At 49.5% G+C, this 20,674-nt stretch overlaps 1 protein-coding gene across 1 annotated transcript in view; it reads right to left on the bottom strand.

The window, feature by feature from the left end:
- CNNM1 (cyclin and CBS domain divalent metal cation transport mediator 1) overlaps positions 1 to 20,432 on the bottom strand; it is a 58,454-nt gene extending 38,022 nt beyond the window's left edge. The window contains exon 1 of the mRNA XM_048858901.1: positions 18,956 to 20,432. Coding sequence (XP_048714858.1) covers positions 18,956 to 20,432 — 1,477 coding nt within the window. The remainder of the gene's footprint in view (positions 1 to 18,955) is intronic.
- Between the last annotated feature and the right edge of the window lie 242 nt (positions 20,433 to 20,674).

The raw sequence follows: 20,674 nt of genomic DNA, 5'->3' as shown, positions 1-20,674 counted from the left end.
TGATAAAGCTGTTCCCACTTTGACGACTTGTGTAGTTCTGTCACTTACAATGTTCCTTATTCACCAAAAATTTCTCCCTTTTATTCCAGTTTTGGCTAGTGTACATAGGCGGCCTTCCCTCCTTAGCATGTCATGTACTTTTTCAGAGTCCAGGAAGACTGTTATTTTAACGTTCTTAGTCCTTATGCTGTTTTGTACCTCTGTTTCTAGCCTCACTATATGGTCAACTGTGCATCTTCCTTTTCTGAAACCACTTCAGACCTCAGTTATAACATCACTTTTCTCCAAGTATTCCACTAGTCTCACATGTACCCTTTTTGCCGTGATTTTCCCCCACGCAGAATGTGAGGGCAATAGCCTATAAGCATGATTAGCTTTTGTGTGTTCCTTGCTGGGTTTCCTAACTGGTATCACCAATGCTTGTTTCCATTCAGCTGGCAGCAGTTCTTTATGCCATAGATCACTCTGTGACCACAGTGGACTCCTATGCCCTTCTGAGAAGTGTTGAAGCATTTATTACTGGTAGTCTCTTTACCTGGAGCTGTATTTTTCCTTTTCCTAACAGCTGCAATAAGCTCCTGCATACTACAATTTTTGTTTAACACATCATCACATTCTCTCCAGCCATTCAACAGTTCATCGTTTTCCTCAATAAACCTTCTTTTTCCCCTCACAAAACTCATTACTTTGATTCATATGACTACTGACCTTTTGATTCTTTTGCTATAATGTCTGCCTTTCCCACGCTGGAGACCTCAATTTTATTGCTTACATAAAGCCCCGGTTTACATTTCCTTTTACTTCAAATTCCATTCGTTCTTTGAATTTGCTTATATATTTCTGAACGCTTTGAATTTTTGTTCCATTTCCCACAATTTATCCAACTTTCTGTTTTTGTCATTTGAATAATCCTTTGTGCCACCGCCTTACATCTTTTATAATTTATTAAGTCTTTACTATTCATGTGTGTTTTACTTACTTGTATGTCTTATTTCTTTCCCTGATCGATAATTTGCAATCCTCATTCCACCAGGGAACTGGATTTCTAACTTGGGGTCAATCTGATGTGTTTTAGATGCCCAGATCAGCTTCTGCTATACAGTCATTCCTTTTATTATGTTGTTACAGGATCTCCTAGATTGTCACCTGATAGGGTTGCCAACTCTGATTGAAGCTATTCTGGGAGATTTTTTTTCCCCAACATGACAAAGTAATTTTCTAAAAATATCCTATTAAAATCTCTCGGATTGCTCAATGCCAATTCCAGGAGACTCCAGGCCAATTGTGGAGGGTTGGCATCCCTATCACTTGAACAGTTACTACATGAATATTCATCACATTTAATCCTGAAAAGGCCACAATCAACTTTTTGAAAAATTCCAGCTAGGAACTCTTTGTGTTTTTGACATTTTCTCAGCCATGGTACTCAATAAATGTAGAGAAGTGATCACTTCCCATTCCATTTTCTTTATGAATTTCCTACCTGCATTTCCTAGTCATATTATTTATCACAATTCCCAAAACCAGAACGGAAAAGGATCCACCCACTGAATTAAATCTAGTAAGTGAGCCTGTATTCAATATTACCAGATGATGCATATCATAAATTGTTCTAAGCATTTACCACTTAGGTCAGTTTTCTTACTTCTGCATTGCTCATTGTGACTATTAAAGTCTCTGCAAATTATGAATGGGTTTTTGACATTAACCAGTTTTTCTAATTCTAAAATAACTAATTTTACATGGATTATAAATATTATAAATCCGTATATAAGTGTTTTCATTCTGCATGGGACTCTCAACAGCATTATATTCAAAACTTAGTTTCTGCACATCCATTTTGATGTAACTAAGTCCCTCTTTTCTAAATATACAGACCTGCCACTTCTGGTAGCCTCTCTGGAGTGCATCATGTCCTGGCAGATTGATCATAAATTTACTTATTAGCCATGTTTCTTGCACACATATTACTTCAGGCTTTTTTTACCATTTCAAAGATGGCTTTCTTAAATTCCTGTCCACGTATTATTAAACCATATGCACTCCAGCTAAGGATCGTTAAAACCATATTATTTAAGCTGTATTATTGCCTTCATTTAAAATCTCACATGAATGCAGTCTATCGAGTTTGCCCATCTATAGATATTTTTCTGCTGCTGTTGCTATGATTTTAATCCTTTCATTTTCCCCCCTTCTGCAAGGTGCAGTTAATTACTTCTATAATGAATGCTATAAACTTCTCCTTTTCCTACAACAATACATCCTCTCCTGTTCTCCTCCCTGACCAGAGATGTGTTCTGCTGCTCCATGTGTTCTGCTTTTCTCTTACTTGAGTATTTTTCTTTTTCTATTTCCTGCAGCGGGGGCACCTTTTGGTAGCCTCCACATATGATATTTTTTGAATGATTTTAATTTTTTGTATTTCTCTAGCTCACTCTGCCACTGCACATCCTTTATATGCTGCCGTGTGCTTTCCCTCACAATTGCTGCACTTAGGTTCTGTTCCTTCTACACAGTTCTCGTATGAGTGATTTCCTCCACATTTACTGCACCTAACTGTACCCTTTCAGATCGCTGCTGTGTGTCCAAACCTTTGACAATTACAGCACCTCACTGGGAGTGGACGGAAATATATGGTTTAACCCAGAAAGACTGATACCTCATTTGGACCCTATCCAGAAGTTCAAGTGTTATGCGTAAAGCCATAGATGGCTGGTTACTCTCTCTCCCCTACTAAGCAGCCATTTAACACACACTCCAGACATAACTCCTCTTGTTTCCATCAGAGATTTAGGCAATTGACAAGTAACTTTCATTTTCCCTAAGGTTGCAGTTTTAAGAAGTTTTTCAGCTTGCTCCATATGTGTACATCCTATCCATAGATCTCCACCCTGCGTTCTTTTAACTCTGTAGGTCACCAACACTTCGCTTTCTCTAGTCTGCCATTTGTAGGGGGGTTAACATCTCCTATTTGCACCTTTTCCGTTACTGATTTGACAGTTGGGAAATGTTTTTGTTTTATCCATTCCTTCTTCAAATCCAGATAGATCGAGTCTCTTTTTCTCTCCCCTGATCTGAGACCATTCCTCATCCACTGCTGCTTCTCCTTCATAGTGCAACATAACTTTCTCTCCCCCCTGGCCCTCTCCATTGTCACTCTCAACGTTCAGCCTCATTTCAGGTGGGGGCCAGGGCCTGCCAAAGCGCTCCTCCCACCCTCCTGCTACAACCCAGCCTTGCTGTCTTCAGCCAGACACAAGCACTCAGCCTGATTCCAGATCAGCCAGCCCCTCTCCAAACTTAGGCAGGCAGGCAGTCCCACCATGCCTTTCTGGGTCTGGTCCTTTAAATTCAGCAGAGAGAAGCAGCTGCAGCTCTTAAGTAGCCATTTTGTGCCTGGCTGCTGCTTGCTGCATCTCCCGCTGGTGAGAAGCCCGAGCTCCATTACACTTCCCCATTCTCATTCCCTAGTAGACGGCCCAGCCTCACAGAGGAAAAGCAGCAGTACTCTTGAGAGGGTGGGAGAGAAGAGAGAAAAAGTTCAGGGATTATTCAGTAAACTCGCAGTCTTAGACCATTCTGCATGACATGTGTCCGCAGTAGGTGGCACAGAGATGGATTGGGGTGACAGCACAGAGAGGGAAGGGATTCTCTTTGGGAGGAAACAGCTTGATTTCCTTGCCTCCGAGCAGCACACCTTTGAAGAGGCGCTGCATGCTATTGGCTGGTCACTAATCTTCAGTTTTGTTCTGGTGGGTTCAGAGCAGACAGGTTTGAATCACTTGTGGGGTTTTGTTTTTGTTTGTTTGTTTGTTTGAACAATCAGATTTAAATCAAGTTTAGGCTCTGTAAAATTAATTTGAAAAATTCCGTCATTGCAACTATGGATTAATATTTATAATGAACTAACTTATAAATGTTTCAAATGCTACTATGGGTGGGATTTCTTATTTGGTATTTACAAAACTACTACAGGCGAAAAATCAGAATATTCAAAATTAAGGCCCTGGTTCCGCACAGACTAAAGCAGATCTGTAACTTCACTCACATGAATGGTCCCCATGTGTGAATACTCATGCACTTGAAGTCAAGCTTATGCACAAGTATTTCATAGAATCACAGAATCATAGAATATCAGGGTTGGAAGGGACCCCAGAAGGTCATCTAGTCCAACCCCCTGCTCGAAGCAGGACCAATTCCCAGTTCAATCATCCCAGCCAGGGCTTTGTCAAGCCTGACCTTAAAAACCTCTAAGGAAGGAGATTCTACCACCTCCCTAGGTAACGCATTCCAGTGTTTCACCACCCTCTTAGTGAAAAAGTTTTTCCTAATATCCAATCTAAACCTCCCCCACTGCAACTTGAGACCATTACTCCTCGTTCTGTCATCTGCTACCATTGAGAACAGTCTAGAGCCATCCTCTTTGGAACCCCCTTTCAGGTAGTTGAAAGCAGCTATCAAATCCCCCCTCATTCTTCTCTTCTGCCGGCTAAACAATCCCAGCTCCCTCAGCCTCTCCTCATAACTCATGTGTTCCAGACCCCTAATCATTTTTGTTGCCCTTCGCTGGACTCTCTCCAATTTATCCACATCCTTCTTGAAGTGTGGGGCCCAAAACTGGACACAGTACTCCAGATGAGGCCTCACCAATGTCGAATAGAGGGGAACGATCACGTCCCTCGATCTGCTCGCTATGCCCCTACTTATATATCCCAAAATGCCATTGGCCTTCTTGGCAACAAGGGCACACTGCTGACTCATATCCAGCTTCTCGTCCACTGTCACCCCTAGGTCCTTTTCCGCAGAACTGCTGCCTAGCCATTCGGTCCCTAGTCTGTAGCGGTGCATTGGATTCTTCCATCCTAAGTGCAGGACCCTGCACTTATCCTTATTGAACCTCATCAGATTTCTTTTGGCCCAATCCTCCAATTTGTCTAGGTCCTTCTGTATCCTATCCCTCCCCTCCAGCGTATCTACCACTCCTCCCAGTTTAGTATCATCCGCAAATTTGCTGAGAGTGCAATCCACACCATCCTCCAGATCATTTATGAAGATATTGAACAAAACCGGCCCCAGGACCGACCCTTGGGGCACTCCACTTGATACCGGCTGCCAACTAGACATGGAGCCATTGGTCACTACCCGTTGAGCTCGACAATCTAGCCAGCTTTCTACCCACCTTATAGTGCATTCATCCAGCCCATACTTCCTTAACTTGCTGACAAGAATACTGTGGGAGACCGTGTCAAAAGCTTTGCTAAAGTCAAGAAACAATACATCCACTGCTTTCCCTTCATCCACAGAACCAGTAATCTCATCATAAAAGGCGATTAGATGAGTCAGGCATGACCTTCCCTTGGTGAATCCATGCTGACTGTTCCTGATCACTTTCCTCTCATGCAAGTGCTTCAGGATTGATTCTTTGAGGACCTGCTCCATGATTTTTCCAGGGACTGAGGTGAGGCTGACTGGCCTGTAGTTCCCAGGATCCTCCTTCTTCCCTTTTTTAAAGATTGGCACTACATTAGCCTTTTTCCAGTCATCCGGGACTTCCCCCGTTCGCCACGAGTTTTCAAAGATAATGGCCAATGGCTCTGCAATCACAGCCGCCAATTCCTTCAGCACTCTCGGATGCAACTCGTCCGGCCCCATGGACTTGTGCACGTCCAGCTTTTCTAAATAGTCCCTAACCACCTCTATCTCCACAGAGGGCTGGCCATCTCTTCCCCATTTTGCGATGCCCAGCGCAGCAGTCTGGGAGCTGACCTTGTTAGTGAAAACAGAGGCAAAAAAAGCATTGAGTACATTAGCTTTTTCCACATCCTCTGTCACTAGGTTGCCTCCCTCATTCAGTAAGGGGCCCACACTTTCCTTGGCTTTCTTCTTGTTGCCAACATACCTGAAGAAACCCTTCTTGTTACTCTTGACATCTCTGGCTAGCTGCAGCTCCAGGTGCGATTTGGCCCTCCTGATATCATTCCTACATGCCCGAGCAATATTTTTATACTCTTCCCTGGTCATATGTCCAACCTTCCACTTCTTGTAAGCTTCTTTTTTATGTTTAAGATCCGCTAGGATTTCACCATTAAGCCAAGCTGGTCGCCTGCCATATTTACTATTCTTTCGACTCATCGGGATGGTTTGTCCCTGTAACCTCAACAGGGATTCCTTGAAATACAGCCAGCTCTCCTGGACTCCTTTCCCCTTCAAGTTAGTCCCCCAGGGGATCCTGGCCATCCGTTTCCTGAGGGAGTCGAAGTCTGCTTTCCTGAAGTCCAGGGTCCGTATCCTGCTGCTTACCTTTCTTCCCTGTGTCAGGATCCTGAACTCAACCAACTCATGGTCACTGCCTCCCAGATTCCCATCCACTTTTGCTTCCCCCACTAATTCTACCCGGTTTGTGAGCAGCAGGTCAAGAAAAGCACCCCCCCTAGTTGGCTCCTCTAGCACTTGCGCCAGGAAATTGTCCCCTACGCTTTCCAAAAACTTCCTGGATTGTCTATGCACCGCTGTATTGCTCTCCCAGCAGATATCAGGAAAATTAAAGTCACCCATGAGAATCAGGGCATGCGATCTAGTAGCTTCCGTGAGCTGCCGGAAGAAAGCCTCATCTACCTCATCCCCCTGGTCCGGTGGTCTATAGCAGACTCCCACCACTACATCACTCTTGTTGCACACACTTCTAAACTTAATCCAGAGGCACTCAGGTTTTTCTGCAGTTTCGTACCGGAGCTCTGAGCAGTCATACTGCTCCCTTACATACAGTGCTACTCCCCCACCTTTTCTGCCCTGCCTGTCCTTCCTGAACAGTTTATAACCATCCATGACAGTACTCCAGTCATGTGAGTTATCCCACCAAGTCTCTGTTATTCCGATCACGTCATAGTTCCTTGACATCACCAGGACCTCCAGTTCTCCCTGCTTGTTTCCAAGGCTTTGTGCATTTGTATATAAGCACTTGAAATAACCTGTTGATCGCCCCTCATTCCCAGTATGAGGCAGGAGCCCTCCCCTCACAGACATTCCTGCCTGTGCTTCCTCCCGGTATCCCGCTTTCCCACTTACCTCAGGGCTTTGGTCTCCTTCCCCCGGTGAACCTAGTTTAAAGCCCTCCTCACTAGGTTAGCCAGCCTGCTGGCAAAGATGCTCTTCCCTCTCTTCGTAAGATGGAGCCCGTCTCTGCCCAGCACTCCTCCTTCATGGAACACCATCCCATGGTCAAAGAATCCAAAGCCTTCTCTCCGACACCACTTGCGTAGCCATTCATTGACTTCCACGATTCGACGGTCCCTACCTAGGCCTTTTCCTTCCACGGGGAGGATGGACGAGCATCAGGATATTTGCAGCATCAGGATCTAAAATTGTATGTTTGTTAAAAACTTTTCTCATCGTGGCATAAAAATCCATCACTTCAAAACAAAATTGCTTCAGAGAAAAGTTATTTATCTTTTTAATAAAGTAACAGAGTTAGTATAAACTTCTCTGACACACACACACAGAGGAACAATTTTTCAAAACCTGTGAGCCCAAAGTTAGTCTCCTACATCCATACCTAGGCACCTGAGGGAGGGCTGTCAAAGGCACCTGCATAATTTGGGAGCACAGGTGCTCCTGACTTCAAATGCCAATCCTGATGGAATAGGCGGTGTTGTTGTAGCCATGCTGGTCCAGGATATTAGAGAGATGGGGTTGGTGAAGGAATATCTTTTACTGGACCAACTTCTGTTGGTGAGAGAGACAAGCTTTCCAGCCACACACAGCTCTTCTTCAGATCAGGGAAAGGGACTCAGAGTGTCACAGCTAAATACAAGCTCAAACTGATAGTTTTTACTGTAAGGAACCATTCAAGGTGAAGCGGCCTGTTAACACCCCTACCTATAGTCATAGGACAAAAATTGGGGTTAGTGAGTTACGATTGTTGTAATAAGCCATAAATCCAGTGTCTCTGTTCAGTCCAGAATTTTTAGTGTTTAGGAAGGTTATGAATTCAAGCTCCCAGGCTCATCTTGACAAGATAACTGGCTCTGTGGATGAGGGGAAAGCAGTGGATGTGTTATTCCTTTACTTTAGCAAAGCTTTTGATATGGTCTCCCACAGTACTTTTGCCGGCAAGTGAAAGAAGTATGGGCTGGATGAATGGACTATAAGGTGGATAGAAAGCTGGCTAGATCGCCTGGCTCAACAGGTAGTGACCAATGACTCCATGTCTCTTGTTTGGATTAAATCTGCTGTCTGTTAATTTCACTGGGTGACCCCTAGTTTTTGCATTGTGTGAAAGGGTAAATAATACTTCTTTATTCACTTTTTCAACACCATTCATAATTTTATAGACCTCTATCCTGTCCCCCCTTAGTCATCTCTTTTTGAAGATGAACAACTCTAATCTTTTTAGTCTCTCCTCCCATGGAAGCCATTCCATACCCTTGATCAACTTGGTTGCCCTTCTCTGAACCTTTTCCACTTCCACGCTATCCTTTCTGAGATGAAGCGATGAGAACTGGACCCAGTACTGAAGGTGTGGTCATACCATGGATTTATGGGCTGGTATTGCATTTTCTGTAATTTCCATTCCTAAGGCTTTGGCTGAATGGAGTGTCTTGCTGGAACTTTAACTGCCATCAGATTTTGCTTTTGTTTAATTCTATTGTGGTTACTGTTACTCCCGGGCTATCCCAAGAAGCACTTCTTCAAGCTGTCAGCACGTTGCTTCTCTAAACCCTCTCTCACTGCGACACTGGACTGGCGTATGTGCAGGTAGCTGGAGACCTCCCTGGTTAGATTTTATTAGATTTAGTTGCCTCTTCAGTTCCTCTCAACATTCGTCCCCTGAGGAGGCTGCTGCATTACCTTACGAGTATGTGGTTTTCTGCTACTTGTGACATGGCCTCTACTGCGTGGTCCTCTCCAGCCAGAAAATCTAAGTAGATTCCACAGTGCTGCATGTCCTACTGCCTTCCCAGCTTATGGCCTAATCAGTTCTGCTTGTGGAGTTAAGTCAAATATTCATGTCCCATCTATTTGTCATCCCACCACACTATGGATAAGACCATTAAGTCAAGTTCCTCTTCCAGTGCCAGGCATTCTAGTTCATCTGTCTTTGACTTTAACCTTCTCACACTGGTAGAATAGACACTTATTTTTCACTTTTGACTATGTGCCTATTTTGTTTTCACTCCTTTGTCAGTTGCCCTGTTCTTGTGGACTGGACACTTGATCGAGTTCAGGATCCTGTCACAGGGAAGAAAGGAGAGCAGCAGAATACGGACTCCGGACTTCAGAAAAGCAGACTTTGACTCCCTCAGGGAACTGATGGACAGGATCCCCAGGGAGAATAACATGAGGGGGAAAGGAGTTCAGGAGAGCTGGCTGTATTTTAAAGAATCCTTATTGAGGTTACAGGGACAAACCATCCCGATGCGTAGAAAGAATAGTAAACATGGCAGGTGACCAGCTTGGCTTCACAGTGAAATCCTTGCTGATCTTAAACACAAAAAAGAAGCTTACAAGAAGTGGAAGATTATAAAAATATTGCTCAGGCATGAAGGAGTGAAATCAGGAAGGCCACATCACACCTGGAGTTGCAGCTAGCAAGAGATGTTAAGAGTAACAAGAAGGGTTTCTTCAGGTATGTTAGCAACAAGAAGAAAGTCAAGGAAAGTTTGGGCCCCTTACTGAATGAGGGAGGCAACCTAGTGACAGAGGATGTGGAAAAAGCTAATGTACTCAATGCTTTTTTTGCCTCTGTCTTCACGAACAAGGTCAGCTCTCAGACTACTGCACTGGGCAGCACAGCATGGGGAGGAGGTGACCAGCCCTCTGTGGAGAAAGAAGTGGTTTGGGACTATTTAGAAAAGCTGGACGTGCACAAGTCCATGGGGCCGGATGCACTGCATCCGAGAGTGCTAAAGGAGTTGGCGGATGTGATTGCAGAGCCATTGGCCATTATCTTTGAAAACTCATGGCAATCGGGGGAGGTCCCAGATGATTGGAAAAAGGCTCATGTAGTGCCCATCATTAAAAAAGGGAAGAAGGAGGATCCTGGGAACTACAGGCCAGTCAGCCTCACCTCAGTCCCTGGAAAAATCATGCAGCAGGTCCTCAAGGAATCAATTCTGAAGCACTTAGAGGAGAAGAAAGTGATCAGGAACAGTCAGCATGGATTCACCAAGGGCAAGTCATGTCTGACTAATCTAATTGCCTTCTATGACAAGATAACTGGCTCTGTGGGTGAGGGGAAAGCAGTGGACGTGTTGTTCCTTGACTTTAGCAAAGCTTTTGACAAGGTCTCCCACAGTATTCTTGCCAGCAAGTTAAAGAAGTATGGGCTGGATGAATGGACTAGAAGGTGGATAGAAAGCTGGCTAGATTGTCGGGCTCAACGGGTAGTGATCAATGGCTCCATGTCTAGTTGGCAGCCGGTATCAAGTGGAGTGCCCCAAGGGTCAGTCCTCGGGCTGGTTTTGTTCAATATCTTCATAAATGATCTGGAGGATGGTGTGGAATGCACCCTCAGCAGGTTTGCAGATGACACTAAACTGGGAGGACAAATAGATATGCTGGAGGGTAGGGATAGGATACAGAGGAACCCAGACAAATTAGAAGACTGGGCTAAAAGAAATCTGATGAGGTTCAACAAGGATAAGTGCAGAGTCCTGCACTTAGGACGGAAGAATCCCATACACCGCTACAGACTAGGGACCGAATGGCTAGGCAGCAGTTCTGTAGAAAAGGACATAGGGGTTACAGTGGACGAGAAGCTGGATATAAATCAACAGTGTGCCCTTGTTGCCAAGAAGGCCAATGGCATTTTGGGATGTATAAGTAGGGGCACTGCCAGCAGATTGAGGGACGTGATCGTTCCCCTCTATTCGACATTGGTGAGGCCTCATCTGGAGTACTGTGTCCAGTTTTTGGCCCCACACTACAAGAAGGATGTGGAAAAATTGGAAGAGTCCAGCGGAGGACAACAAAAATGATTAGAGGACTGGAACATGTGATTTATGAGGAGAGGCTGAGGGAACTGGGGATGTTTCGTCTGCAGAAGAGAAGAATGAGGGGGGATTTGATAGCTGCTTTCAACTACCTGAAAGGGGGTTCCAAAGAGGATGGCTCTAGACTGTTCTCAGTGGTAGCTGATGACAGAACGAGGAGTAATGGTCTCAAGTTGCAGTGGGGGAGGTTTAGGTTGGATATTAGGAAAAACTTTTTCTCTAGGAGGGTGGTGAAGCACTGGAATGCGTTACCTAGGGAGAAAAGGAGTACTTGTGGCACCTTAGAGACTAACCAATTTATTTGAGCATGAGCTTTCGTGAGCCACAGCTCACTTCATCAGATGTGTACCGTGGAAACTGCAGCAGACTTTATATACACACAGAGAATATGAAACAATACCTCCTCCCACCCCACTGTCCTGCTGGGGTGGGAGGAGGTATTGTTTCATATTCTCTGTGTGTATATAAAGTCTGCTGCAGTTTCCACGGTACACATCTGATGAAGTGAGCTGTGGCTCACGAAAGCTCATGCTCAAATAAATTGGTTAGTCTCTAAGGTGCCACAAGTACTCCTTTTCTTTTTGCGAATACAGACTAACACGGCTGTTCCTCTGAAACCTTACCTAGGGAGGTGGTGGAATCTCCTTCCTTATATATTTTTAAGGTCAGGCTTGACAAAGCCCTGGCTGGGATGATTTAGTTGTGGATTGGTCCTGCTTTGAGCAGGGGGTTGGACTAGATGACCTCCTGAGGTCCCTTCTAACCTTGATCTTCTATGATTCTATGATCCCAACCAGTCCCTCTCCTCCAGTTCACCAGTAATTTCAGTCCTCTCCTTACTACCAGTTAACTTTGTATTACTTGGATCCTTAGCAATTAACTTTGACCTGAGTGGTCCTCAACCCTGTTGATGTTTCTAATTTAATTAGGTAGGGAGGGGAGTTGAGGGGAGGGCTAGCACAGTGGTTTGAGCATTGGCCTGCTAAACCCAGGGTTGTGAGTTCAATCCTTGAGGGGCCATTTAGGGATCTGTGGTAAAAACTGGGGATTGGTCCCACTTTGAGCAGAGGGGATTGGACTAGATGACCTCTTAAGGTCCCTTCCAACCCTGATATTCTATGAAGAGGAAGTTCTGGTTGAACTGCCAAGGTGAAAGAAGATCTGAAAAACTGGACCACTTCTCTGATTGGATAGTGTTAGGTTCTCATATTGTCAGCCAGGAGCTCACTTTTGACCTTGCTGGTTTGGGTAACTGCATTAGACCACTGACTAATCTTTTTGCTACTTTTATACAACTTGCACTTTTTGGCAACCTGATGCTACAATATCCAGAAATGCTTATCCCCACTGTTCCACAAGAGGATAATTCCTTCACCCCAGTAAACAGCAGACATCTCTATTGTGGCATAAGGAATTCTCAGCATTTACACGCTTATCAGATTTACTCTAACATACATGAATGCATCTTAGTGACTTCCAGATGGAACTAAACAGCAACAAGGGAGTCTGAGAGGGAGTTTGTGGGAGGGCGACGTAACAGAGTTGCTACGGTTAGGAAGGGCCACACGGCCAGTGCCCACGCTGCTCCTGTCTCCTCCACCTGCGCCGGCGTCCAGACAGCGAACTGAACCATGGAGGCCTCCCCCCAGATCCTGGCGTGGACTTGCAGAGACTGTGGCGGGCGTTTCCCACTCTCAGAAAGCCACGCTGGGGGGACCGTCCAGTGCGAAAGGGGCCTGCTGGTGGAATCTCTCAGGAAGCAGGGGGCAGAGCTACAGGAGGAGGTGGCTAGGCTGAGGAGCATCCATGCCCATGAGGAAGTCCTCGAGAGTATTCACATGGAGACATCCATGGCTGAGGACGCTATCCAGCTAGAGATAACTGCTGCCACACCACTGCGGAGGATATGGCTCTGTCACAGGGAGGACACTCGTTGCTGGTGACTTCCGGCAGCAGGCCGTGCTCCATCCCTATTCCCAACCCACCCACCATGGTGATGGAAAACCGATATGCTGCCCTGGCAACGAGTGATGAGGAATCACCCCCAAAGGTGGAGGGGGAGAAGCCATGTACCCCCAAGGCTGGGAGGATCTCAGCCGCCACTCCCAGGAGGAAACGAAGGGTAGTGGTGGTTGGAGACTCTCTTCTGAAGGGGACGGAGGCATCCATCTGTCGCCTTGACATGGTGTGATGAAGCAGGGAGTGGGGAGGATTGACCTGGGGATGTGGCAGGGGAGTTTTACTGGGACGGTCTGCATTGGGATGGGATAGCAGGGGGTGGCTTCACCGGAGGGACAATACCTCAGCCTGTCACCTGAGCCCAGAAGGGGGGTTGGGGCCAGGTGACAGGCTCAGGTATCATCCCTCCAGTGAAGCCACCCCCTGCTATCCCATCCCCAATGCAGACCGTCCCAGTAAAACTCCCCTGCCACATCCCCAGGTCAATCCTCCCCACTCTGTCACACATGGCATCCTGGGAGGTATGCTGCCTGCCAGGGGCCCGTATCAGAGATGTTACAGAGGGATTGTCGAGGATCATCTGGCCCTCTGACTATGACCCCATGCTACTCATCCCTGTGGGCACTAATGATACTGCGAGGTATGACCCTCAGCAGATCAGAAGTGACTACAGGGCTCTGGAAGTAAGGGTGAGGGAGTTGGGAGCGCAGGTGCTGTTCTCTTTGATCCTTCAGTCAAGGGTAGGGGCCCAGGCAGAGACAGATGCAGCCTGGCATTCACCTCCAGGCTGTGAGGATGGTGTCGCTCTCCTGCTGTTCACACCGGCGCTTTTCATCGGTAAAACTTTTTGTTGTTTGGGTGGGTGTTGTTTTTTTTTAATACCCCTGAATGACAAACATTTTGCCGATGAATTGCCAGTGTAGACAAAGCCTCAGTCTTCTTTTCTCAAGACTAAACACTCCTGATTTTTTTAACCTTTCCTCATAGGTCAGGATTTCTAAACTTTCTATCAATTTTATTACTCTTTTCTGGACTCCCTCCAATTTATCCACATTTTTCCTCAAGTGTGGTACCCCAGAATTGGACATGGTACTCCAGTTGAGGCCGCTTCAGTGCCAACCAGAGTAGAACAATGACCTGTATCTTACATACAACACTTCTGTAAAGACACCCCTGAATGATATGTTGGGGGTTGTTTTTTTTTGCAATTGCATCACATTGTTGGCTTGTATTCAATTTGTGATCCACTATAACACCCAGATTTCATCTGTAGTACCATCTAGCCAGTTATTTCCAATTTTGTAGTTGTGCATTTGATTTTTCCTTCCAAAGTTAAGTACTTTGTTCTAGTCTTTATTGAATTTCATCTTATTGATTTCACATCAATTCTCCTATATGTCAAGGTAGCTTTGAATTATAACCCTGTCCTGCAAAGTGTCTGTGACCCTGTGACGAAGTGGGACTGTTCTTAATGTTTTCTCTGAATATTGTGGGGGTGCCTCAGTTTCCCCTATACAGTTCTTAAGTCTCTAGGTGGTGGGATAAGGTCATTGCAGAGCCCTAGAGGGCAGGTGTGTGCAGGGCTCTGGACACAGAGGATGGCCGACACCCTGTTTCCTGGCAACTGATGGCCTGGCCCTTCCCCCCCTGCAAGGTGAGAGCTAAAGGGTTGGAGAACAAAGGAATCAGGTGACCTCCTGGCCTGGGAAAGGGACAAAGCCCAGAGGAGGAGGGGCTGGAGAGTTTTTCAGTTTCGGGCTGGGTGGTCGACCGCAGGGAATCCCAAGGCTGGGGTCTAAGCTTCCTGCCCCCCAGAAGGACTTGACTGAGGGGTCCTGGTTGTACCCATATGCTCGATTTTAGACTGTGTTGCTATTGTCCAATAAACCTTCCGTTTTACTGGCTGGCGGAGAGTCACGGTGAATCTCAGGAAGGGGGGTGCAGGGCCCGGACTCCCCCACACTTTGTTACAACTGGTGGCAGTGGTGGGATCTACTGCACCCCATGGATGGTGCTTCCTGCAGTAAGTGACTGGGGAGCAGTAAAACAAAGGGGGATGGATGAGGACCAGGCGTGCTGAAGGCTCAGAGAGGAGCGGTTTCGGGGGGTCGGTTAACCCCTGGGAGTGTGTGACGAGAGAAGGACTTTTGCAGTAACAGAGTCCCCTGGGGGATTGCAGTGAGCAGTCCCAGGGGCGGAGGAGTCTGCAGCTCAACCCTGGCAAAGAGATGGTGACCTCGAGAAGGGCTGGCACATGAGGGATTCTCCCTGGAAACCGTGGGGAGCGGCAAGCACACAGGCCTATGAGTGGCCAGCAAGGAGATGTATAGCAAGCACCTTAAGAGCGACCTGGCGGAGCTGTGCAAGCAGAGGGGGCTGCGCATTGGGAGGCTCACCAAAGAACAGCTGATTGCCCAGCTGGACGAGGGAGATCGCTGGAACGAACTGATCCCTGTCTCTGAGGGAAGCAGCCTGGTAGATGCAGCGCGGGCACCGGTGTCTGTCCCAGCGGGGAGCGATCAGGCGGCTGCTGAGGGCTTCCCGAGACCTTTCCTACCTATGCCTAGGGGAAGGGCCGGGAGGAGCCCAGCGAATACTGAGGGCACTATGTCCCCTGTGGCCAGCAGGGGATCCTCCTGGCAGAGCTCCCCATCGCTGGATCTGAGACAGCTGCAATGGGAGAAGGAGCTAAAACTGAGAGAGTTGGAGCTCAGGCAGCGGGAACTGCAGGAGGAGCAGGAAGAGTGGGAAAAGCAGCATCAGGAGTGGGAAAAGCAGTGTCAGCATGAACTGGAGGAGAAGGAGAAAACACTAAGAACAGTCCCACTTCGTCACAGACCCTTCCCAGTCTAGTGCTATCCTCAAAATTTTATAAGCAAACTCTCCACTTCCTTATCAGTCATTAATGAAAATACTGAATAGTACCAGACCTAGGACTGACCCCTAACATCTGTTACATTTTCATCTAGATCTGGTGTGCAGGAAGGAGGTGGGATGGGTTGGGACAGGTGGTATAGGCTAATTTACTCGCTTTGCTGAAACACCCCACTGGATGGCATTGCAAACATTACTCTATCAGGTGCTTACAACACAACTTTGACTCAAAAAAAAAAAAAAATCAAAACCCAACAACCTATCCTTAAAGTTATGTGCCTACTTGAAAAACCAGTAAAACTCAAGCTTATTGCAACTGAAAAAGAACAGACTGATGTTTCTACTGTTTTGTTTTGTTTTAGGGCTGTCGATTAATCGCAGTTAACTCACGCGATTAACTCAAAAAAATTAATCGCGAATAAAAAAATTAATCACAATTAATCACACTGTTAAACAATAAAATACCAATTGAAATTATTAAACATTTGTGGATGTTTTTCTACATTTTCAAATATACTGATTTCTATTACAACACAGAATACAAAGTGTACAGTGCTCACTTTATATTATTTTTTATTACAAATATTTTCACTGTAAATATAAAAAAATGTATTTTTCAATTTACCTCATACAAGTACTGTAGTGAAATCTCTTTACCCTGAAAGTGTAACTTACAAATGTAGATTTTTTTTGTTACATAACTGCACTCAAAAACAAAACAATGTAAAACTTTAGCGCCTACAAGTCCACTCAGTCCTACTTCTTGTTCAGCCAATTGCTCAGACAAGTTTGTTTACATTTCCAGGAGATAATGCTGCCCGCTTCTTATTTACATCACCTGAAAGTGAGAACAGGTGTTCACATGGCACTTTTGTAGCCGGTGTTATAAGGTATTCACGTGCCAGATATGCGAAACATTTGTATGCCCCTTCATGCTTCAGCCACCATTCCAGAGGACATGCATCCATGCTGATGATGCGCATTAAAAAAATAATGTGTTAATTAAATTTGTGACTGAACTCCTTTTTGATCTGTTTTGCCCGCCTTCTGCCATATATTTCATGTTACGGCAGTCTCGGATGATGACCCAGCACATATTGTGCATTTCACGAACACTTTCCCTGCAGATTTCACAAAAGGCAAAGAAGGTACCAATGTCAGATTTCTAAAAATAGCTACAGCACTGGACCCAAGGTTTAAGAATCTGAAGTGCTGTCCAAAATCTGAGAGGGCCGAGGTGTTTTCAAAAGTCTGAAAAGAGCCACACTCAGATGCGGAAACTACAGAACCCGAACCACCAGAAAAAAAAATCAACCTTCTGCTGGTGGCATCTGACTCAGATGATGAAAACGAACATGCATCGGTCCACACTGCTTTGGATCGTTATCGAGCAGAACCTGTCATCAGCATGGAAGCATGTCCTCTGGAATGGTGGTTGAAGCATGAAGGGGCATAAGAACGTGTAGCACATCTGGCACGTGTGAATACCTTGTAACACCGGCTACAAAAATGCCATGCGAACTCCTGTTCTCACTTTCAGGTGACATTGCAAACAAGAAGTGGGCCCCACTATCTCCTGCAAATTGTAACCAAACTTATTTGTCTGAGCGATTGGCTCAAGTAGGACTGAGTGGACCTGTAGGTTCTAAAGTTTTACATTGTTCTATTTTTGAATGCAGAATTCTACCTTTGTAAGTTCAACTTTCATGATACAGAGATTGCCCTACAGTGCTTGTATGAGGTGAATTGAAAAATACTATTTTTTTCACAGTACAAATATTTGTAATAAAAAATATCAAGTGAGCACTGTACGCTTTATATTCTGCGTTGTCATTGAAATCAACATATTTGAAAAAGTAGAAAACTCAAAAGGTATTAAATCGTATTCTATTATTCTTTAAAAGCATGATAATCGCATGATTAATTGCGATTTTTTTTATTCACACGATTAGTTGTGATTATTTTTGTAATCACTGGACAGCCCTCCTTTGCTTATGTTGTTCATTTGACAGCAGTTTTAGTCAGTTTTCACCAGCAAGAAGGGACAAAAGTAACTTTAAAACCCCCAAACAAGGTTGGAGCCTCAGGCACCTCACCTCCAGCCACTCTGTTAAATTGATTCAAAGCACCAGCCTTTGAACACCCCCCGTGCATGTTAACTAACCCTCCCGCACCCGGCCCTGGGGCTAAGTGTCTGTCCCCATTCCACAGACCAGCAGCGACCGTCCCAAATGAGTGGCACGGCCAGGATTGAGCCCTGGCCCCCTCTCCGCGCACTCCCTGCCGCTGTCACTCAGCTCGGGGGAAAGAACCGATGCCGGTTAATTGCCAGGGCGGCTGGCAGATCTCAGCCGCTGCCGCTCGCTCAGCCCAGCTCCACGCCCGCTTGCTGCCTGCCTCACCCCGCCCAGCCTGCGCGCAGAGGGGCCAATGCTGAGCAGCTCCGTGCGGAAAGCACCAGCCGCCCGAGTCCGCCGCTCCCCGGGGCGTGTGTGTGAACTGTGCCCGCCTGAGCCGCAGGGGCGGCTCGTTCCGGCGCTGCGCCCCCTCAGCGCTTCGCAATGAGGTTCGGGGTCAAAAGCACCCGGGCAGCCGGACCCCGCCCCGGGCCCGTATAGGGCGCCCGAGCGGAGTCCCCGCAGGCTGCAGGAGCTGCTGCGTGCCGCCGTGAGCCAGACACCCCCCGCCACCGAGAGCTGCGGGCAGCCAGCGGGCACACGCCGGGGCCAAGCAGGGCGCAAAGGGCCCAGGAGCCCCCTTCCCGCCCAGCTCCCGGGCAGCCTATCCGGGCACCCCAGCCCCATTCCCGCAGGGCCCCCGCTCCTTGCCCGGACCCCCTGAGCTCAGCCCGCCGGGAGAAGCTGCCCCGCACGCACGGGCCTGGGGGAGCAGGAGGCGGTCGGGGAGGCGCAAGCTGGCACGGGGTGCGCCAGAGGCAGCCCGGCCACGGGCATGCAAAGGGAAGGCGGTGGCTGCCGTGGGTGTACGGCCGGGTGGAGGCAGGGACAGGGAGCTACCCAGCCCCGCAGGAGGGTGCATGGACCCGGAGCGCACGGGCGGGGCTGGCCGGCGGGAGCGGAGCCTGGGGGTGCGTGGCCGGAGGACAGAACCGGGGGTGCCGGCGCCCTCACCCTTCTTGAACTCCTCCAGCAGCGTGTCCAGGCGGCTGTCGCTGAAGACCCAGTGCAGCGGCCGGCGGTAGAAGCGGGTGACGGTCTGCAGCGGGGTGCAGTCGTCCGGGTCCACGAAGGCCAGGTCTTTGACGAAGAGCAGGTCCACGATGTTGTCCCGCCGGTCGCCCGCGTAGACCGGGATGCGGGTGTAGCCGGAGCGCAGGATCTCGGAGACGGTGGCGAAGTCCAGCACGGCGTCGGAGCGCAGCATAAAGCAGTCGGCCAGCGGGGTGAGCACGTCCTCCACCACCTTGGTGCGCAGCTCCAGCGCGCCCTGCACCATGGCCAGCTCCTCCCGCACCAGGTCGCTGTGCGGGTCGGCGGCGCGCAGCGTCTCCAGCAGCCGCTCGCGCGTGGAGAAGGTGCTGAGCTCCTGGCGCAGCGCCCAGTCCAGCAGGCGGCTCAGCGGGTAGCAGAGGGGGAAGGCGGCGGCCATCAGCAGGCGGGTGAGGCAGAGCGTGTGCGAGGCGATGGCCAGCCCGTGCCGGGAGCACACCGAGTAGGGCAGCACCTCGCCGCCCAGGAACACGGCCCCGGTGCAGAGCAGCACGGGCAGCCAGGGGACGCCCTGCACGCAGCCGGCCAGCGCCGGGCCCTGGCCGGGCAGGGATGCGCACAGCCAGCCGGCCAGCGCCGCGTTGGCCCCGGCCTGGCCTAGAAGCAGGGTGCAGAGCAGGTAGGTGCCGCCGTGGCCCCGCACGGCCTGGACGCGGCGCGCCTGCTCCTGCTCCGCCGCCGAGCCGCTGTTGCGCAGCACGCGGAGCTCCAGCGGGTCCAGCGCCAGCAGCGCCAGGCGCAGGCCGCTGAACAGCGCCGACAGCCCCAGCAGCAGCAGCGCCCCCAGGGCCCGCAGCCAGCCCGCCTCCGGCAGCGGCCCGAGCAGCCAGGGCTCCCGCGCCGCCGGCCGCACCCGCAGCAGGAAGCCGCCCCCCGCGCCGTGGTGCTGCCAGGCGCGCCCGTCCCAGGCGCAGAGCGAGAAGAGCCGCCCCCGCGGGCCGGCCCCGGGCTCCCCCTTGCGCGGCGCCCGCACCCGCACCCGCACCAGGGCGGAGCCGGCCGAGCCGCCCGGCTGCAGCGGGCCCAGCACCTCCACGTCCGAGGCCCCGGCGCTCTGCCGCGGGCAGCGCTCCCCGGGCGCCTGGCCCGCTCCCGCCGGCGGCGGCTCCTCGACGAAGGCCAGGCGGGGCGCGCTCTCCGCCCCGGAGGGCGCGCGGCTGCGGTTCGCCTCGGGCGGCGGCTGGAAGAAGACGCGCAGCAGGAAGCTGGCCCCCTCCACCGCCCCCAGCGCGCCGGCCTCCAGCGAGACCCGGCCCGGGGCCGTGTCCTCGGGCCGCAGCCCCAGCAGCCAGGCGGCCCCGGCGGGCGGGCGGCGCGCAACCCAGAAGAGGAGCAGCAGCGCGGCGCCCCGGCCCCGGCCGCCCGCCTGCACCGCCATGGCGCTCCGCAGCCCGCAGCGCCCCCGCCGCGCGTCACGCTGCAGCGGGGGGAGCCGGGCCCACGTGCGGGGCGGGGAGCGGGCGGCCCGAGCCCCGCCGCCGCTGCAGCGGCGTCCGGCCTGCGCCCGCGGTCCGTCAGCCAGCCCCGGGCCGGGCTCCGCGGGCGCTGGGTGTCCCCAAAGGCGGGTGCGGCCCCACGGACCCGCTCGCTGCCACGGCCTGGGGGGGGGGGGGGGGACGA

This window comes from Caretta caretta, chromosome 7, assembly GCF_965140235.1.
Source record: "Caretta caretta isolate rCarCar2 chromosome 7, rCarCar1.hap1, whole genome shotgun sequence".
Taxonomy (NCBI): Eukaryota; Metazoa; Chordata; order Testudines; family Cheloniidae; genus Caretta; species Caretta caretta.
This window is presented reverse-complemented; position numbering and strand designations above follow the sequence as displayed.